The sequence below is a fragment of the Oryctolagus cuniculus genome, chromosome 11 (genome assembly GCF_964237555.1).
Source record: "Oryctolagus cuniculus chromosome 11, mOryCun1.1, whole genome shotgun sequence".
Classification (NCBI taxonomy): domain Eukaryota; kingdom Metazoa; phylum Chordata; class Mammalia; order Lagomorpha; family Leporidae; genus Oryctolagus; species Oryctolagus cuniculus.
The window spans coordinates 114,556,763-114,573,861 of NC_091442.1; the positions used below are offsets into that span (position 1 = coordinate 114,556,763).

The window sequence follows — 17,099 nt, forward strand, 5'->3', positions numbered from 1 at the left end:
GCGCTGACTCCCTGGAGCCCCCTGCACACGCCCTCCCTCCCGCCCCTGCCTTCTCCAGACACGCGCTGGGCTCTGCCTGCTGGCCCCAGGCCCCCGTCCCATCAGCTCTTGGGCCCAGCTCAACTATTTTCCATTGGCTTCCCCCAGTCTCTGCCACAGCACAAATTTGGGGAGATTAGGGCGGGGCTGGAGGCAGAATAGGAGGTGGAGCTTGGGCCCCAGGGGCGTGGCTAAAAAGGGAGTTCCCCGCTCTGATTGGTACCCTTTGCTCCAGAACTGGCTTCAAAATTCCATGGACTCCACCCCTACCCCTGTTCTGACTTACAATTGGCTGAGCTGCCAGGGGGCGGGACTCAGACCAGGGTCCGGGTCACTTAAAAAAGGGTGAGAGCCATCAGGAGCCATCTCTCGGGCGGGGCCTTCCGGACAGCCGGTGCTGCAGTCTTGGGATCACCCATCGTCCCGCTTCAATCATGGCTGTGAGTGTGGGGCCCTCCTCCCAAAGTCCAGGGGAGAGTGTAGCGGAGCGGGGGCTGGGCTCTGGTCCCAGCTCTGTGGCCTTGGAGGACTGCCTTCTCTTTTCTGGGCCTCAGTGATCACATCTATAAAATGGGGGTGGGGACCATGGTCCCCCAAGGCCTTCTCTGGCTTAAGAATATTCTGGATCCTTTCAAGGTCTGACAGTTCTTCCTGCCAAGTCTGACTTTCTGTAGTTCTCTATGAAGTGGGAGTGGGAAGGGTGTGGCCGGGGCCAGGGCAGGGGGTGGGGGGTAGACTGGTGAGGCCCAGGCCACTGTTCCTCTCTTCCACCGCAAAGAGCCTCCTTCCCCTCCCCCCTGCAGCTGTCCCCAGTCACCCGACCAGCTCAGAATCCTCCTCTGCTCCAGAGACTTCTACAGAGTGGCCGGGACCTAAGAGAGGCTGCCCGGCTGGGGCCTTCCCTGGGTGAGGGGGGTGGGTGGTCCTGCCCAGCCTGGTCAGGTGGAGGCTGGGGGGGCCCCCACGTCACCCCGAGCTTGGAGGCCGAGGTGGGGAGGAGGCAGAAGCTTTCCCAGGCCCCCAGGGAAAGGGTTCTGATTGCTGGCAGAAGGAACCACTCACATCAGTTAACTCCCGCCCTCCTGCCCCCCGCGCCAGTGCCCGGCTGCCCGCAGTGGCTCGGCCGTGTTAACCCTGAGCCGGCCTGGCTGCAGCCCCGGCCTTGGCTGCTGTCCCTCCTGCACAGGGCCCTGGCCGCGCCTCTGTGGCCACCATGCCTCTGCAGACAGGGGCTGGAGAGGGTGGGGGTCGCTGCTGCAGCCTCAGGCCACTCCCTCTACATTCAGCGGGACCTACCCCACCAGGACCCCGCTCCTCTCCACCTTCTAAATGGGGTACAGAGCATAGCACCCTACCTCCCAGACCCCTTGTAACCCCAAATCCCCAAGCAGCATCTGGGTACAGATGCAAGCAGATCAGGCAGGGGATGGGGTCTTTCCCAGGTCCACAGGGAGACTCAGGGGCCAGAACTCACTGCTCTGCCCCACCCCCCAGGCTTCGTGCTGGTCTGCTCAGAGAAATCAAGCTGGGAAGGACCACCCTCACGCCCCCTACCACGGCAGCAGAGGCCACGGCCCCTAACGTGTCAGGGCGGCTTCTTGTCTCCGCAGGGTCTGGTGGCCAACAACCTGAAACTCCAGCCTGGGCAGAGCCTCCTGGTGCGTGGCGAGGTGGCCCCCAGCGCCAGTCGGTGAGGCTCGGAGGAGGGCGGCGGGCAGCAGGTGCAGGGCTCTGAGCTGAGGGTCCCGTCTGGGCGGGTACCGGGTTTGGGCGTGGCCGGCCAGAGCTTCGGCTCCTCCTGGCAGGGAGCGGGTTAACAGGCAGCTGCTGAGTGAGTCACTTCCTCCGCTGGGTCTGGCCCCTCCACCATTCTCCCCGAGTCTCTTAAATTAAAACAGCTGCAGACCTCCCGCCAGGCCCCGCCCCCTTCTCCCCACCCCGCAGCCAGCGTGGGGGCGGGGAGAGGGGATGAGGGGGCGTCCCCTCCGGCCTCCCAGAGGGCCCTCCTTCCTGCGGTGGCTGGCCGATGCTTCTGTCTTCTCTTGCCGCACGCCGTGTGACCCTGGACCCGTGAGCCATCTTCCGCCCTGAGCCTCGGTCCATCAGTAAGATGAGTGGGGGAGGTGCGGAGTGAGGAGGAAGTGAGTGCAGATGCTGTCGGGAGCCTCCGGTGTGAGTCGCCTCTGGTTCTTGCCCAGCGTGCAGAGGTGGGGCAGCATCATGCGTCCATTTGTCCCAGTGATTCTCTGCTGCTGTGTGGCGCTCTGTGCTGGGCGCCAGGGGTGACAGACAGGAACCTTCTGGAGGGGCTAGGACACAGTGTCTGCAGGAGTCGTGAGCTTTCAGCCCCGCAAGGCTCTAAGAGATGGGGCAGGCACTGTGGCGCAGTGGGTGGAGCCACCGCCCGTGATGCCAGCGCCCCATATGAGCGCCGGTTCGGGTCCTGACTTCTCCACTTCTGATCCCGTGCCCTGCTAATGCACCTGGCAAAGCAGCGGAGGATGGTCAAAAGTACCTGGGCCCCTGCCACGCAGGATGGAGTTCCTGGCTTTGGCCTGGCCAAGCCCGGGCTATTGCAGCCACTTGGGGAGTAAACCAGTGGATGGAAGATCTCTCTGTAACTCTGGCTTGCAAATAAATAAGTAGTTTTTTTTTCAAGGCCTTAAGACAGGGGCCAGAGTTGTGAAGCAGTGGGTGAAGCCATCGGCTGCGGCCCTGGCATCCCGTATGGGCACTGGTTCGAGTCCCAGCTGCTCCACTTCCGATCTGGCTCCCTGCTAATGGACTGGGAAAGCAGTGGAGGATGGCCCAAGTGCTTGGGGCCCTGCCGCCCATATGAGAGACCCAGAAAAAGCTCCTGGCTCCTGGCCCCAGCCATTGCGGCCATGTGGGGAGTTAATAATTGGATGGAAGATACCTCTGTGTGTGTGTGTCTCCCTCTCTCTCTGTAACTCTTTCAAATAAATATCTTAAAAAAAAAAAAAAAAGGTCAGTTTTCTGAGTGTGGGACTTTCTTTAAAAAAAAAAAAAAAGACCCTAGACAGCCTCCTGGGCAGCACCCACTGTACAGACGGAGAAACCGAGGCACAGCCTGTGAGGGGCCAGCTCCAGGTCACACAGGGCCAGAGAGAACACAGGATCAGTGAGCGTCCAGCTCGGCAGGCTCCGGGGGTACGAGGGGAGGGCTGCTCTGGGGGGGGGGCGGTGGAAGCCACGGCCTGCTGCAGTGCCTCAAGCCCTCCCCTCCCCCCAGCTTCATCGTGAACCTGGGCCAAGACATCGACAACCTGTGCCTGCACTTCAACCCCCGCTTCAACTCCCAAGGGGACACCAACACCATCGTGTGCAACAGCAAGGAGAAGGGCGTCTGGGGCGTGGAGCACCGCGAGAAGGCGTTTCCCTTCCAGCCGGGCAGCGTGGCCGAGGTGGGCGAGGGCTCTCCGGGGCGGGGCGGGGTGGGGGGCAGCCCCTCCCCTCTCTGAACCCCGCCCCCATCCGACCCCTCTCACTGCCCTCCCGCCCGCAGGTGACTTTCTCCTTTAACAAAGAGGATCTGCTCATCAAGCTCCCGGACGGGCACACGTTCAAGTTCCCCAACCGCCTCAACCTAGAGACCATCGACTACCTGCACACCAGTGACGACTTCAAGGTCAAGTGTATGACCATCGACTGACGCCTGCAGGCTCGCGGTTCTCAATAAAGGCAGCTGCCTCTGCACCCTGAACCCGCCTGTGCACACGCGCGCGCGTGTGTGTGTGTGTGTGTGTGTGTAAGGGGCATTCCCCCCACCCCGCGCCCAGCTGCCTCCTTCACTTTCAGTCACCCCCTCTGATACGTGGTACCCCTGGGCCACGTCAGAGGGGGCTCAGTGCTAACAGAGTGGGCCCCCTTCCCTGCCCTCACACTGCTCCCGGCCCAGTGGGCCCCAGCAAACAGCAGGTGCTCAAAAGATGCTCCCTAACAATGAAGCCAAGGAGGACAGAGGCCGAGGCAGCCTACTGCCCGCAGAGGGGACCAGGGCAGGCCAGAGCGAGGTGCAGGGAAGGAACCCGGGGCCTTGGGTCCGCTGCCTGTGCAAAGACCAGGGCAGAGGGGTGGGGCTGCCTGCTGGGTGGCCTGGTGCACATTTGCGCGCCTCTCTGAGCCTCGGTTTCTCACCAGCACACCAGCAGGGGTAACGTCCGTTCCCGTCACTGGGTGGCTGTGGATACTGAATGGGGTGTCTCATGAAGGCCAAGTTCAGTGCCCCAAGGGCCCGGTGCTGTGGGGTAGTGAGCTAAGCCTCCGCCTGCGGCACCAGCATCCCATGTAGGCCCCGGGTTATGTTCCGGCTGCTCCACTTCTGACCCAGCTGCCTGCGATGCACCTGGGAAAGCAGCGGAAGATGGCCCAAGTGCATGGGCCCCTGCACCCACGCGTGAGATCCAGAAGAAGCTCCTGGCTCCTGGCTTCGGCTGTTGTGCTCATTAGGGGAGTGAACCAGTGGATGGAAGACCTCTCTCTCTGTCTCTTTCTTTCTCTAACTCTGCCTTTCAAATAAATAAATCTTTTAAAAAAATCAAAAAGTTCAGTGCCCCAAACATGGTCCCTCCTGCACTATTGAGATGTTATCACTCCGATTTGCAGGGGAAGAGACAGGCTCTCGGGTGATGGAGACCCCCCGGCTGGGGCTGGTGCTGTGGCTTAGTGGGCTAAGCCTCTGCCTGCAGTGCTGGCAACCCATATGGGTGCTGGTTCAAGTCCCAGCTGCTCCTCTTCTGATCCAGCTCTCTGCTATGGCCTGGGAAAACAGTAGTAGATGGCCCAAGGCCTTGGGCCCCTGCACCCGCATGGGAGACCTGGAAGAAGCTCCTGGCTTCTGTCTTCTGGCTTCGGATCGTCTCAGCTCCGACCGTTGCAGCCATTTGGGGAGTGAACCAGTGGATAGCAGACTTTCTTCTCTCTGCCTTGCCTCTCTGTAACTCTTTCAAATAAAAATCTTTAAAAAAAAAAAAATGGGCGGGGGAGGGGGAAAGGGGAGACTCCCCAGCCTGAAGCAGGCCCCAGAGAGCCCGCAGGGGCTCAAACCGTTGGCTCCGTGTTCCTGGGCAGGTCCACCCATCTCAGCAACGGGTATGAGGGCGTGTGTGATGGTGCCGACACGCCCCCCACCCCGTGTCTGTGGTTGCGAGAACTGGGGGAGGGGCTATGAAGCCCTGCAGAGAACCGAGGGGCAGAGGGTGCTGACTTCGAGGCCACCACTGCACTTGGCGACGGAGTGTGAGTGACACACTCACCGGGAGAGGAGGTCTCCAAACGCGGGGACGCGAGCGGATGCTGGGGCACCCCGGAGGCTGACGGCGCCCTCTTTCCCTTCCTGCTGCCGCCGCCCCTCCCGGGGCCCCTCCCTCGTGGGCAGCACCTGCGGGAACTGGGCCCGGGTTCTGGAAGGCTCAGAACTCGATCCCCGCGCGCAGGCTCCCCACGTGGGCACGGTAGGCGGGGTGGGGCGCAACGGGTCTCTCCCTCTGAAAGCGCGTGCGCCGCGGAGGGGTGGGGGCCTGGGTGGGCTTCTTACACCCTCCAGCCTCGGTTTCCTCGCCCACAAACGGAGGCCATGGGGAGGATGATTCCATCTCCGTGAGAGAGCCAAAGAGTACCGAGCTCTGGGGGCTCCCTCCCGGCCACCCAGAGGGAAAGCGCGCCCGGCTGTGGAGGGCGCCCTCTGCTGGGCATCGGAGAGAGTGCCCCGGGCTGCCCGTCCTAGGACCTCACGGTGGTCCATCCCTGGTTGTCCCTACCTCCCTGGCAGAGCAAGCACAATTCGCCATGGCAGGGCTACAGCAGGCAAGAGGAATGATCCCGGGCAGGGGAGAGACGCCACCTGGGCTCAGACAGACCTGTGTTTCCTTGGACCAGTTACTCAACCTCTCCGAACCTGTTTCTAGGTCCAGCTCAGTGCATCTGAGCAGCCACCGTGCGGGGCGGTGAGCATTTGCTGGGGTGATGCGCAGCCCTGCAGGGCGCACGGCGCGTGGCAGGGGCGCGCTACACGTTGGCTCCCTCGCGCCTTTCCAGATTCAGTGTGTCCCAGCGGCCTGGGCAGCCAGGTTCGAGTGACTGCATCTCTCTGAGCCCAGCCCTGAAGAAATCCTCACCCAAAGTAGCCTCTCTGTGTTATCTTTATCACCATTTCTTTTCTTATTTTTTTTTTTTTTGACAGGCAGAGTGGACAGTGAGAGAGAGAGACAGAGAGAAAGGTCTTCCTTTGCCGTTGGTTCACCCTCCAATGGCCGCCGCTGCAGCCGGCGCACCGTGCTGATCCGATGGCAGGAGCCAGGATCCAGGTGCTTTTCCTGGTCTCCCATGGGGTGCAGGGCCCAAGCACCTGGGCCATCCTCCACTGCACTCCCTGGCCACAGCAGAGAGCTGGCCTGGAAGAGGGGCAACCGGGACAGAATCCGGCGCCCCGACTGGGACTAGAACCTGGGGTGCCGGCGCCGCTAGGCGGAGGATTAGCCTAGTGAGCCGCGGCGCCGGCCCTTTATCACCATTTCTATTCACAGAACCTCCTGTGCCGGCACCTTTTTAATTTTGTTTTTCGAGAGGCAGGCGAGACAGCGCCCATCTGCTAGGTCCCACGCGTGGGGGTTAGAAGCGGGTCACTGGAGTCATCACGGCTGTCGCCACCACAAAGCTGAAGGCAGGGGCAGGGCCAGGCACTTCAGCAGGGGACCACGGCGGCCCCGCTGGGGTCCCGGCTGCCGGGTCGGTGCCGTCTCTTGCAGTGCCTGGTACACGGTAGAAGCTCAACCAACAGTAATTTCAAGGAGAAACCAAGCAAGCAGTCTACCGAGGGTGGTGGGCGGTCCCTCGCACCCTCTCCTGGGACAAGGAGCCTGGCCATGCCCTGGGCAGGCTTGGGCGCTCTGCCTGGGAAATCTGAGTTGGAAGCCACCCTGGCCGGAGTGTGGGATGGCGGTACCTGGAGCAGGAGGCAGCCTGGAGATCCTGGGGGCGGCAGGCGATGCTGCTACCCGGGGTGAGGGTGCACAGGGCAGCACTGCGGCATGGCCAGCAGGGGCAGAAGCGGCTGGGCGGGGGTGGGGGCGGGGGCTGGGGGCAGTTTCCAGCCCCCTGCCATGAAAGGGGGGACCTGTAGCTTGAGGAGTGGAATCCCCAGGCCGAGCACTGTAGAGGAACGAACTCTACATCAGCGCCTGCTGCACCCTCAGGGACCCCGGCTCCCTCCAGAACTCACAGCCAGGGCCTCCAGCCTGCCCACCAGACGGGCCCTGTTGGCTACTGGGGGTCGGTGACCAGTCAGGCCGGCAGCCCACGGAGCTGCGTGGGGAGGCCGGAGACCCAGGTTCAAGTCCCAGCCGAATCACCGTCCCTTCTGGTCGCTGAAGAAACACTTCCCTCTCTGTGTATCTGGCCCGCAGCAGGCACTCAACACGCGTGTGCTTACCCGCTGCCTGGGCTTTAGCCTGTCCAGAGGAGAAGTTTGGGCCCACTGGTTCCAGGGCACCCTGTGGCCAGCCCTCAGCTCTTGCAGGCTCCTGAGCACGCTACAGAGGCATCGTCCACGGGCTCCCTCGGTCATCGCCCTGCCCCTGCAAGTGGTGCCTGCAGATCCCAGAACAGGGCCCCCCCCAAGCCCCACCCCCAGACATCCCCTGTAGGTGTCTCAGAGGGTGCACACCCATGCCCTTGGTTTCAGCAAACACAGGCTCTCACGCTCCCACTCCACCCTGGAGAAACTGAGGCACGGAGGGAGGAGCTGGGGTGCACAGCAAACACGTCCACGGCACACATGATGTTGGAGGCACCTCGCGTAACTACTCGCCACAGTCGTGGCTCTCAAGGTTTGGTCCATTCAGCGACCCGTGAGAACTCGCTGGACATGGAAATCCTGGGAACCACCCCAAAACTGCCCAGTCCCCGACTCTGGAGTGGCGCCCAGCGACTTTGACAGACAGCGGGACTGAGGCACAGCCACGGCCACGAGGCTGCCGGTGGGGCGCCTGCGTTCCAGTGCAGGAAGTGAGGCTGGTCTTGAGACCCCGGAGTCGACGTCAGAACCAAAATTGTGGTCATTCATGAAAAACTCAGTATCGAGCACCCACTCCGCGCAGGGAGACACTGTCCTAGGCTATGAGGCCTTGGGCTGGGGGGGCCTGGAGCCGGTCTGGTGGGGGCAGCTGGGATGGGACGTTTCACAGGCAGCAAAGAGGTACCAGGCAGCGCGGTCCCTTTCAAAGAAGGCGGGGGCTATGCGGGCCCTTTAAAAGGCGGGGCCCGGCGGGCCGGAACGGTGGAGCCGCGCCACGAGGCGCGCCCGGAAGGCCGCGGCCGCTGCACCCGGAAGTGTCTCGGCCGGGAGGAGGCCGCGCCGTGCGAGGCGCCGCCGCGATGGGCCGCAACAAGAAAAAGAAGCGAAACGGCGACGAGCGCCGGCCCCGGCTCGTTCTCAGTTTTGACGAGGAGAAGCGACGGTGAGTGTGCGGGCGGAGCCAGGCGCCCCTCGAGCTGCCCGCCGGCGCCAAAGCCGGGTCCGGCTGGCGCGCGCTCCCGCGGAGGACCCTCCGGGCCGCACCCCCGGGGCGTGACCAGGGCGCCCGCGGCCCGGCGCGCGTTAGCTCTCGCGGCGGTGGCTTGGACCGCCCTGGCCCGGCAGCGTCATCGTAGACCGTCCTGAGCCCGTGGGACGCGAGCGGCTTGACGTCCATTCATTCACTGGCCGCCACGTGGTAGCCGACCCGCGAAATGAGGGGGCGGCGCTGGGGCACCCCCACCCCCCCCACCCCGGGCGGCAGCACCAGCCCGTGCCGGGCGGGTCGGGGTCGCATGCCCTGGGGCAAGGTTCCTGGAGGTCGGGGGAGGGTGGCCTTGACAGCTCTGCCGGGAGTGGCTTCATTCACTGAGTGACGAAGTTGGCCATGGTGGAAGGGGCAGTGACCCCCGTCCCCCGAAGCCACACTCTGTGTCGGAGTGTCCCCCGCTGTGAGGCGGAGCCCGATCCCTGCGGGGCGTGGCGGGAGTCCGTGTGCGCGTCGCTGGAGCGAGCCGGCCTTGGCTGGTGGTTTTCGGTGGGCAGCGCGCGCCCGTCTCCCCGGGGGCCTGCTGACTGTCGCCTGTCCTGGTGCAGGGAGTACCTGACCGGCTTCCACAAGCGCAAAGTGGAGCGCAAGAGGGCGGCCATCCAGGAGCTCCAGCAGCGGCTGAAGGAGGAGCAGAGGAAGCTGCGGGAGGAGGTGGGGGCGGGGCGGGGGAGAGTGTGTGTGTGCACGTGTGTGTGTGCGTGCGTGCACGCGTGTGCGTGTCTGTTCCCTGGGGACTCGCGGCCTCCTCCTCCGGCCTAATGGAGCGGGCTGCAGGGGTGGCCGAGCTGCGGGTGGGCGGGGGGGGGGGGAGGGGGAGGGGGGGATCAGCCCTCCGCGCCCCGCCCCCTCGCCGCCCCCCCCACACCGTGCTGCCCTCTGTGTGATTTCAGCGCCACCAGGAATACCTGAAGATGCTGGCGGAGAGGGAGGAGGCGCTGGGTGAGTGCTTTCTCGTGGCCTGACCTGCGGGCCCGGCCCTGGGGCAGCTGGCGGGAGGCCGGAGCCTGGCCAAAGCCTGCGCCGTGCCCGCCTTGCAGAGGAGGCCGACGAGCTGGACCGGCTGGTGACGGCAAAGACGGAGTCGGTGCAGTACGACCACCCCAACCACACGGTCACCGTGACCACCATCAGCGACCTGGATCTCTCCGGGGCCCGGCTGCTCGGGCTGTCGCCGCCCGAGGTGGGTCCGGGTCCCAGCCCTGGGGAGGAAGGGCGCTGCCCCTGGAGACGGGGCACAGGAGGCGGGAGCGGGCGCGCGTCCTGCCCAGGCCCGGCCTCCGGTGCACGGGGCTCTTTCCCTGCAGGCCCGCTGCGTCCCGCTGCCGGGGCCTGCGGAGGCGGCTTGCACCCCTGCGCCGCTGAGGGGGCTTGGGAGGTTCCTGCCCGGCGGCGCCTTCTTGGTCAGCACATGGGGTTGCGCCGAGGACAATTGTGATCGCTTGGCGCCGCGCCTGGGTGTGGGGTGATTCCCCGTGCGTGCTGAGCCGCAGGACCGAGGCGTCTGTGCGCGGGCGGCGGGCCCCCAGCCTGCGGCCTGAGCCACGGCGGGGCGCAGCCAGCACTCAGCGTGGAGCGCGGACTTGACGGGGTGACGGGGCGGGAGAGCAGGTGCGGGAGCCCGGCCCGTGTGCTGCCTGCTGAGGCCGAGGCTGTGTGAGCCGGGCACGCGTGGGCGCAGAGGTTACAGCGCCCGGCGCGTCCTTGGGCCCTGCGGCTGCTGCCTTCTCTCCCTGGTGCCCTGCCCGCTCCTGCTGGTTCGCTCCCCCGGGGGTGCTTGAGCCCCCCCGATCGGCGACACGGCGCAGGCAGTGAGCGCTCTGAAACGTGGCTCTGCCCGCGTGGTGCCGGCTGGCTGGACGTGGTGCGCCTCTGGCCAGGGCCTTCTCTGAGCCCAGCCTGCACCCCTGCCCGGCAGGGCCGCGTGCGCGGGTGAGCTCAGCCCGCGCCTCCCGTGACAGCCCTCATCCTCGTTGTGCACCTTTAGCAAGGGCCGGGGGATGAGTCCAAGGAGGAGGCGCCGTCCGTGGAGAAGCCGACCAGAGCTTTACCCAGGAAGTCCAAAGACCCCCTGCTCTCTCAGCGGTGAGCCCCTGCGCCTCGGGACTGGCACTGTGACTCGGGGGGCAGAGCCCCTCTGGCTGGCCTGCCAGGGTGGCATCGGGCGCCTGGGGGACCCGGAACAGCCTCCCCCCAACCCCCTGCCCCAAGAGTGCCCACCGCAGGTGCCTTCTCCTGGGGGACCTGCTGGCCGGCGTGCCCAGCATTCGGGGCCCGTCTTGACTTCCCCTGCACGGGCCGGGTGGGCTCTCCAGGGGGAGCGGAGGCCCTGCCTCACCTGGCGTCCCCTCCCCCTGCCTCACCTGGCGTCCCCTCCTAGGATCTGCTCGCTCACTGCGACACTGCACGCACACAGCCGCAAGAAGGTCAAGCGGAAGCGTCCCCGGCATAGTCAGGACTCCAAGAAGCCCCCGAGTGCCACGCGCACCAGCAAGACACAGCGCCGCCGGATGACGGGCAGAGCCCGGCACAGCGGGGAGTGAGCCCCCCAGAAGCCGGGGGCCCTGTCCTGGCTCAGCCTGGCTGTCCCTGCCACCCCGCTGCAGAGGTGACAGCACAGCCCGAGGGCCGCGCTGCGGTTTGAACCCAGAGAGAGCAGGCGGCTGCCCCCACCTGCCGGAGGGCCCGTCTGAGCCAGGTGTGGGGCGGCGCTGCCCGATGTGTACCCCGCCTGGGACGCCCCGGACGTGAAGCACCGGCCGTGCGTCTGGTGCTTGGTGTGTCCCTGGCCTTGGCACCGCACGCGGGGGAAGTGGTGGGGAGAGCGGCCGGAGGTGCTGTTGGAGTGAGGGCCCTGAGGGCTGGCGGCCAGCGCCGAGAGTGGGCCGGGCAGGTGACGTCCTGCCCTTGCTGCTGAGACTCGGGTCCTGGAGTGCCCTCCTCCCTCCCCAGATGCGGACGCCTTCCAGCGGCTCCAGGTGGAACCCGACGAAGAAGTCTAATCGTTGCCTTAAAACATTTAATAAAACAGTTTTCTTATTTTCACTTGATTTGAGAGAGAATCGGGCTTTTATCCACTTGTTCCCTGTCCAAATGGCTGCAGCGATCAGGCCTGGGCCAGGCCACAGCCTGGAGCTGGAACTCCATTCTGGTCTCCCGGGGGGCAGAGACCGAGGTGTGTGAGCCGTACCTGCTGCTGGAGTCCGGTGGGGCCAGTTTGGGCTGTGAGGGCCCCGCGCGTCGCCTTCCCGCTGCACCAAGCGCGCGTCCCCGGCCCTCACTCCGAGAAGTCTCTCCTTGTGGTCTGCAGGAGCGCTGTGTCTTCACGCCTTTCCAGGTGGATCTTCAGCTGTGGCTCCAGAGCTCTCCCAGCTGAGTCCTGGGGGGCGGGAGCATGGGAATCTCCGGTCGTGCCCTGGTCAGCAGAGGCCATTGGGCCCCAGCACTAGGACTGCAGAGGGGACCAGCTGTGTCCTGAGGGCAGACCGTGGGACAGAGAAGGGACCCCAGGAGCGTGGCTGCAGGCTCCACCTGCCCTGGCGCAGGGGGGCTCCTGGGGTGGGCAGCTGAGAGGTCGCAGGGTGGGCCTCCCAGCCAGGGCCTGCCCGAGCAGCCCCGCCCAGCTGTGGGGCAGACTGGAACAGTGGCTCCGGCCGCACTGGGGTGGACACTCGCATTTCTTCACAGAACCCACCACCTTTGCAGCAGGTGCTTAGCCTGGGGTTAAGATGCTGGTTAGTGGAGCATTAAGGGGCCGGCGCTGTGGCATAGCGGGTCCAGCCGCCGCTTGTGGCGCCAGCATCCAATATGGGCGCCAGTTCATGCCCGGCTACTCCACTTCCAATCCAGCTCCCTGCTGTGGCCTGGGAAAGCAGCAGAGGATGCCCACGTGCTTGGGGCCCTGCACCCGCACGGGAGAATTGGAAGAGGCTCCTGGCTCCTGACTTTGGATCAGGGCAGCTCTGGCCATTGCGACCATTTGGGGAGTGAACCAGAGGATGGGAAGACCTCTCTGCTTCTGTTCACTAACTGCCTTTCAAATAAATGTGTTTTTGTTTTTTTTAAAGAATAGAGCATTAAGCCTTTGACCATAATGAAATTCAAGGTGTATCTGAAAAATGACGAGCTGTTGAGTTCAAAAGCCGTAACCAGAGTGGCCGGGTGTGCTGCCCAGCCCACGCTCCTGACTGGCTTCCTGCGATGAGGGCTCAGGCCAAGGGGTCCCGACCCCCGCCTGAGAGACCTGGATTGAGTTCTCGGTTCCCAGCTTCAGAATTAAACAAAAACAGCGTGGCGTAGACCTGGAGGCCACACCTGGGCGTGGGCGCGGGCAGCTCAGGGTCCCCGCGGCCTGGCGCCGCTCGCCTCCATCCACCTGCTCTCCCCGCTGCACCCTGGTGTCCTTGTTGCTTGGCTTCTGTGTTTGTGCAGTGGCGCCTGGCACTGTCGCTCCCTGTGGCCTGGTCCTCAGCCCTCAGGCTCACGGGCACAGGACCGGAGCCGTGCCCACGGCAGGACCTGGGTTTGGCCTCCGGTTCTGCCTGGCCAGTGAGTGAACTGCTTGCTGCCGCCCTCCCCGGGCCTGTGGAAGTGAGGGAGGGCACCCTGGGGGCTGCCAGCAGGCGACAGGCACACCCTCAGCCAAAAGCCACTCTGGCCGCGTAGGAGATCTGCAGGTGACAGGAGGGAAGTCGCCACTGGGGCTCTCACCAGTGTCGTCTTTGACACGTGGCTTCCGCCTCAGCACAAGGTGCAGCCCTCAGGTCTGCGTTGCAGCCAGCAGGGACAACGTGGCCGTCCTAAGGACACCACTTGACTCATGCCCTGTGTGGGCCAGGACTAGGGCGAGGAGGCAGCTCCCTGCTGTGAGACTGGGGGGGCAACAGAGGGCAGATGGCCTTGGGCTACACCCGCGGGCTGTGGGGAGGGGTCTGCCTGGAGGTTAAGCCTCGGTGATGATTTTATGTGAAAGGCAGAGCGAGTTCCATCTGCTGGTTCACTCCCCACATGCCCACAGCAGCCGGGGCTGGGCCGGGCTGGAGTTGGGAACTCTGTGCAGTTTGCATTAGCAGGAAGTAGGGGTGAGGGTGCCGCCATGCTCCATCCCAGGCCCTCGATGGGGAAGGTGGGCATCGCAGGCCGCAGCTCCCAGCAGTTCATTTGCGATCTCCCTGGGTGAACTGGAGGCACCGGAACCCAGCAGCAGGTACCCCAGGGGGGCCTCTGCTCAGGCCGGCAGACAGTCCCGGACGCTGAGTTCAGGCACGGGGGATCCCCTGGCGAGCGAGACAGTGGGCCCTGCCCTGCAGGGAGTGTGACTGTGGGGACCAGGGCGGGCCTAGGCAGGGGTCCTGATGGTGACGGTCACCTGCGTGCTTTACCTCCCTGGGTTCCACAGTGGCCGCGCGGTGTATATGTGCCGCTAAGCTCCTTCTGCGGGTGAGGCACGCTGAGGCGGTCCTCGAGGGGCTTAGCTGGATTCTGACTGCTCGCGGCCTCTCGGTGGGAGCTGGGACTTGCACCGTGACTGGCCCCAGGGAAGAATCCAAAAGGTGGTGCCCGAGCCCTGGGAAAGCACCCACACGGAGGCAGAAGCGTGAAACAAGCCACTCACAGGTACACAAGGAGGGAGAGACCCCAGGAGAGATGGGAGACCTGCAGAGTGAACCCTTACCTGGGGCTGAGGAGGCCGCGGAGGGCTTCCTGGAAGGGGTGGCGCTGAGCCATCACCCAGGGAGTGGGACCCTGTGGTTCGCAGTTTCAGAGGTGCTCTGTGTAGAAGGCCTGAAAATCGGTTTGATTCATGCAGTGCTTGAAAGCAATGGGACTTGACAGTGTTGTTTTTGAGACTGGGACAGGCGCTTGGCAGCGTGGTGAAGTCGCCATTGGGACACCCACTCCCGTGGTGCCCGGGAGACGGTGGGAGCTCGGGGCTCGGGAATTCCTCGTGGTCCTGCCCCAGCTGTTGCCGTCTTTGGGGGAGCGAACCAGGGAAGACCCTTCTCCCTCTCCTGTCTCTGTGCCTTTCAAATAAATGAAGACTTTTTATTTCTGAGTTTCTGTATGAAAGTGTAGATTTCTGGCTTTAGGAAAAGCAGGCCCGGCCGCATGGGGTGCTGACTTCCCAGGGCAGCCCCTCAGGCACCGCCTCAGGGGACCCCGTGCCTGTGCCTTCTCCTGCCCCCACGCCAGCAGGTGCCAGGCCCAGGGCCTGCGGGGCAGGGAGCGCCACTCCCGGGACAGGTGACACGTGTGCTCCCCCGGGCTTTTGGGGAGGAGGTCCCAGCCAAGGGGAGCGGAATCTGCGGGGGCCAGGGAGCAGGGTGCCTGTGCCTGCCTTCGCCCTGACCTCTGACCTGTCCCCCAGGGCTCTGTCACCAAGTACCAGTGGCTTAGGGTGACTTGCTTGAGCCTGAACTTCCCTTTTATGAGGAGGGGACAAAGCGAGCAGCCCCTCCCACTAGTGCAGGGGTGGGGTGGGGAGATGGTTCTGGTTGTCTGGAGCCTCCAGGAGCCCCTTCCCTCCTCTCCGCCCACCCCTGCTCTGCGGCCCCGCCCCCGTCCACCCCTGCTCTGCGGCCCCGCCCCCGTCTCCTTCTGGAACACTGGTCGCTGCCCACCCTGCCGCACGTGCACGGAGGGGCCCAGCCAGGCAGCTCCGAAGCTCGGCTCCCTTGGCTCACCCACGCCCGCCTCACTGTCCCTGTCCCCTGGACCTGCAGCCACATTCCCTCGCCGTCCCTGGGCTTTGCTCGGATGGACGCTGGCATCGCAAGTAGTGGCTTGCCTGCTGCACCACCAAGCTGCCCCTCCGTAAGTATTGAATCAACTGTTAGGAACACCAGCCTGAGCTGGTTCTAGGTTGAGCTAATGATGGGGCTACTCTGCTTCAAACATAAATCAATGAGCCTGGTGCCGTAGCGCAGTAGGTTAATCCTCCATCTGCGGTGCCGGTTCTAGTCCCAGCTGCTCCTCTTCCAGTCCAGCTCTCTGCTGTGGCCTGGGAAAGCAGTGGAGGATGGCCCGAGTCCTTGGGCCCTGCACCCACATGGGAGACCCGGAGGATGCTCCTGGCTTCAGATCTGAGCAGCTCTGGCTGTTGTGGCCATTAGAGGAGTGAACCAATGGAAGGAAGACCTTTCTCTCTGTCTCTCCCTCTCACTGTCTGTAATTCTACCTGTCAAATAAATAAATACAAAATCTAAAAAAAACCAAACCCTCAAATCAAGCACCTGCTCCACCCCGGGCTCAGAGAGGTCAAGAGACTTTGTCAAGATCACGCAGCAGGAAGTACTGGGCTGGGTGTTGGACTTGGGCCTCCGTCGCAGAGAAACCACGCGGGTCTTGTTGAGAAGCTGTGGTTTAGCCAGACCCTTGCTGGCCGCTCAGTGGGCTCCTCATCTCTGCAGGAACCACATTCGACTCACATATCTTTAAAAAAGTATTCGTTTGAAAGGCAGAGTTAGAGAGAGAGACACACAGAGAGAGGTCTTCCATCTGCTGGTTCACTCCCCAAATGGCCACAATGACCAGGGCTGGGCCAGGCCGAAGCCAGGAGCCTGGGACTCCATCTGGATCTCCCACACGGGCGGCAGGGGCCCAAGACGTGCACCATCATCTGCTGCCTTCCTGGGTGCATTAGCAGGAAGCCAGGTTGGAAGCGGAGCAGCCAGGACTTGAACTTGTGCTCCAGCATGGGACACCAACGTTGCAAGCAGGGGCCTAACTCACTGCCCACAACACCAGCCCCTCTAACTTGGATTTTTCTGTCTCATGCGCCACACAGGCCTGGCATTGGTGGCCCTGCAGGATGTGTCCAGGATACCAGAGCCCCGGATGCTGGAGTCCCTCCTCACATAGCCTCCCACACACATCCTCAAGGACCTTAGGTTCATTCTGGCTCACTTGCAGTACCTAACAGTTGCGTAGATTGCTGTCGTGTGTGGCGCTCAGGGAGCCATGACAGCAAACCTTAGCGCACACACGGTTGTTTCTCGAACCTTCTCAGTGTCCTGTTGGCTTGCCGGGAATACCAGGCACATGTGAGCCTCTGAGAGACCAGCAAAGGAACGGGCTCTGTAGAGCGCGGAGCCTGGGGTCTTAGTCCTGGCTCTGCCACCTGCCAGCTATGTGACATTGGCAACTTAGCTAACTTCTCTTGTGGTCAGTTGCTGTGGAAAGGGGATTGTGATATTTGTTCCTCCAGGTTGGGCCGGCACTGTGGCATAGCGGGTTAAGCTGCTGCCTGCAACGCTAGCATCCCATGTGGCTGCTGGTTCAAGTCCCAGCTGCTCTGCTTCCAATCCAGCTCCCTGCTAATGCACCTGGGAAAGCGGTGGGGGATGGCCCAAGTGCTCGGCCCCTGCCACCCACTTGGAAGACCTGGATGAAGCTCCTGGCTTTTGCCTGTGCCAGCTCCTGCCAGTGTGGCCATTAGGGAGGAGGTGTGAACCAGTGGATGGAAGATCTCGCTCTCTG

At 63.8% G+C, this 17,099-nt stretch overlaps 2 protein-coding genes across 2 annotated transcripts; both read left to right on the plus strand.

Annotated features, from left to right (window-relative positions):
* The first annotated feature begins 188 nt into the window (after positions 1-188).
* On the plus strand, positions 189-3,763 carry LGALS1 (galectin 1). The gene is made up of 4 exons (XM_002723526.5): positions 189-479; positions 1,650-1,729; positions 3,293-3,464; positions 3,566-3,763. Exons 1-4 carry the CDS (start codon positions 474-476, stop codon positions 3,710-3,712), a joined length of 405 nt encoding a protein of 134 aa, XP_002723572.1. The 5' UTR covers positions 189-473; the 3' UTR covers positions 3,713-3,763.
* Positions 3,764-8,359: 4,596 nt separating this feature from the next.
* NOL12 (nucleolar protein 12) lies at positions 8,360-11,671 on the plus strand. Its single transcript, XM_002723527.5, has 6 exons — positions 8,360-8,516; positions 9,170-9,275; positions 9,515-9,563; positions 9,662-9,804; positions 10,609-10,706; positions 11,002-11,671. Exons 1-6 carry the CDS (start codon positions 8,434-8,436, stop codon positions 11,162-11,164), a joined length of 642 nt encoding a protein of 213 aa, XP_002723573.1. The 5' UTR covers positions 8,360-8,433; the 3' UTR covers positions 11,165-11,671.
* Positions 11,672-17,099: the final 5,428 nt, after the last annotated feature.

Bases quoted from the DNA above. Each gene is read 5' to 3' on its own strand.
- LGALS1 (XM_002723526.5), top strand. The intron at 1,730-3,292 runs GTGAGGCTCGGA...CCCTCCCCCCAG, and splicing joins GTGGCCCCCAGCGCCAGTCG to CTTCATCGTGAACCTGGGCC. The intron at 3,465-3,565 runs GTGGGCGAGGGC...TCCCGCCCGCAG, and splicing joins AGCCGGGCAGCGTGGCCGAG to GTGACTTTCTCCTTTAACAA.
- NOL12 (XM_002723527.5), top strand. From the start codon at position 8,434: ATGGGCCGCAACAAGAAAAAGAAGCGAAACGGCGACGAGCGCCGGCCC. The intron at 9,276-9,514 runs GTGGGGGCGGGG...GTGTGATTTCAG, and splicing joins AGAGGAAGCTGCGGGAGGAG to CGCCACCAGGAATACCTGAA. The intron at 10,707-11,001 runs GTGAGCCCCTGC...GTCCCCTCCTAG, and splicing joins GACCCCCTGCTCTCTCAGCG to GATCTGCTCGCTCACTGCGA.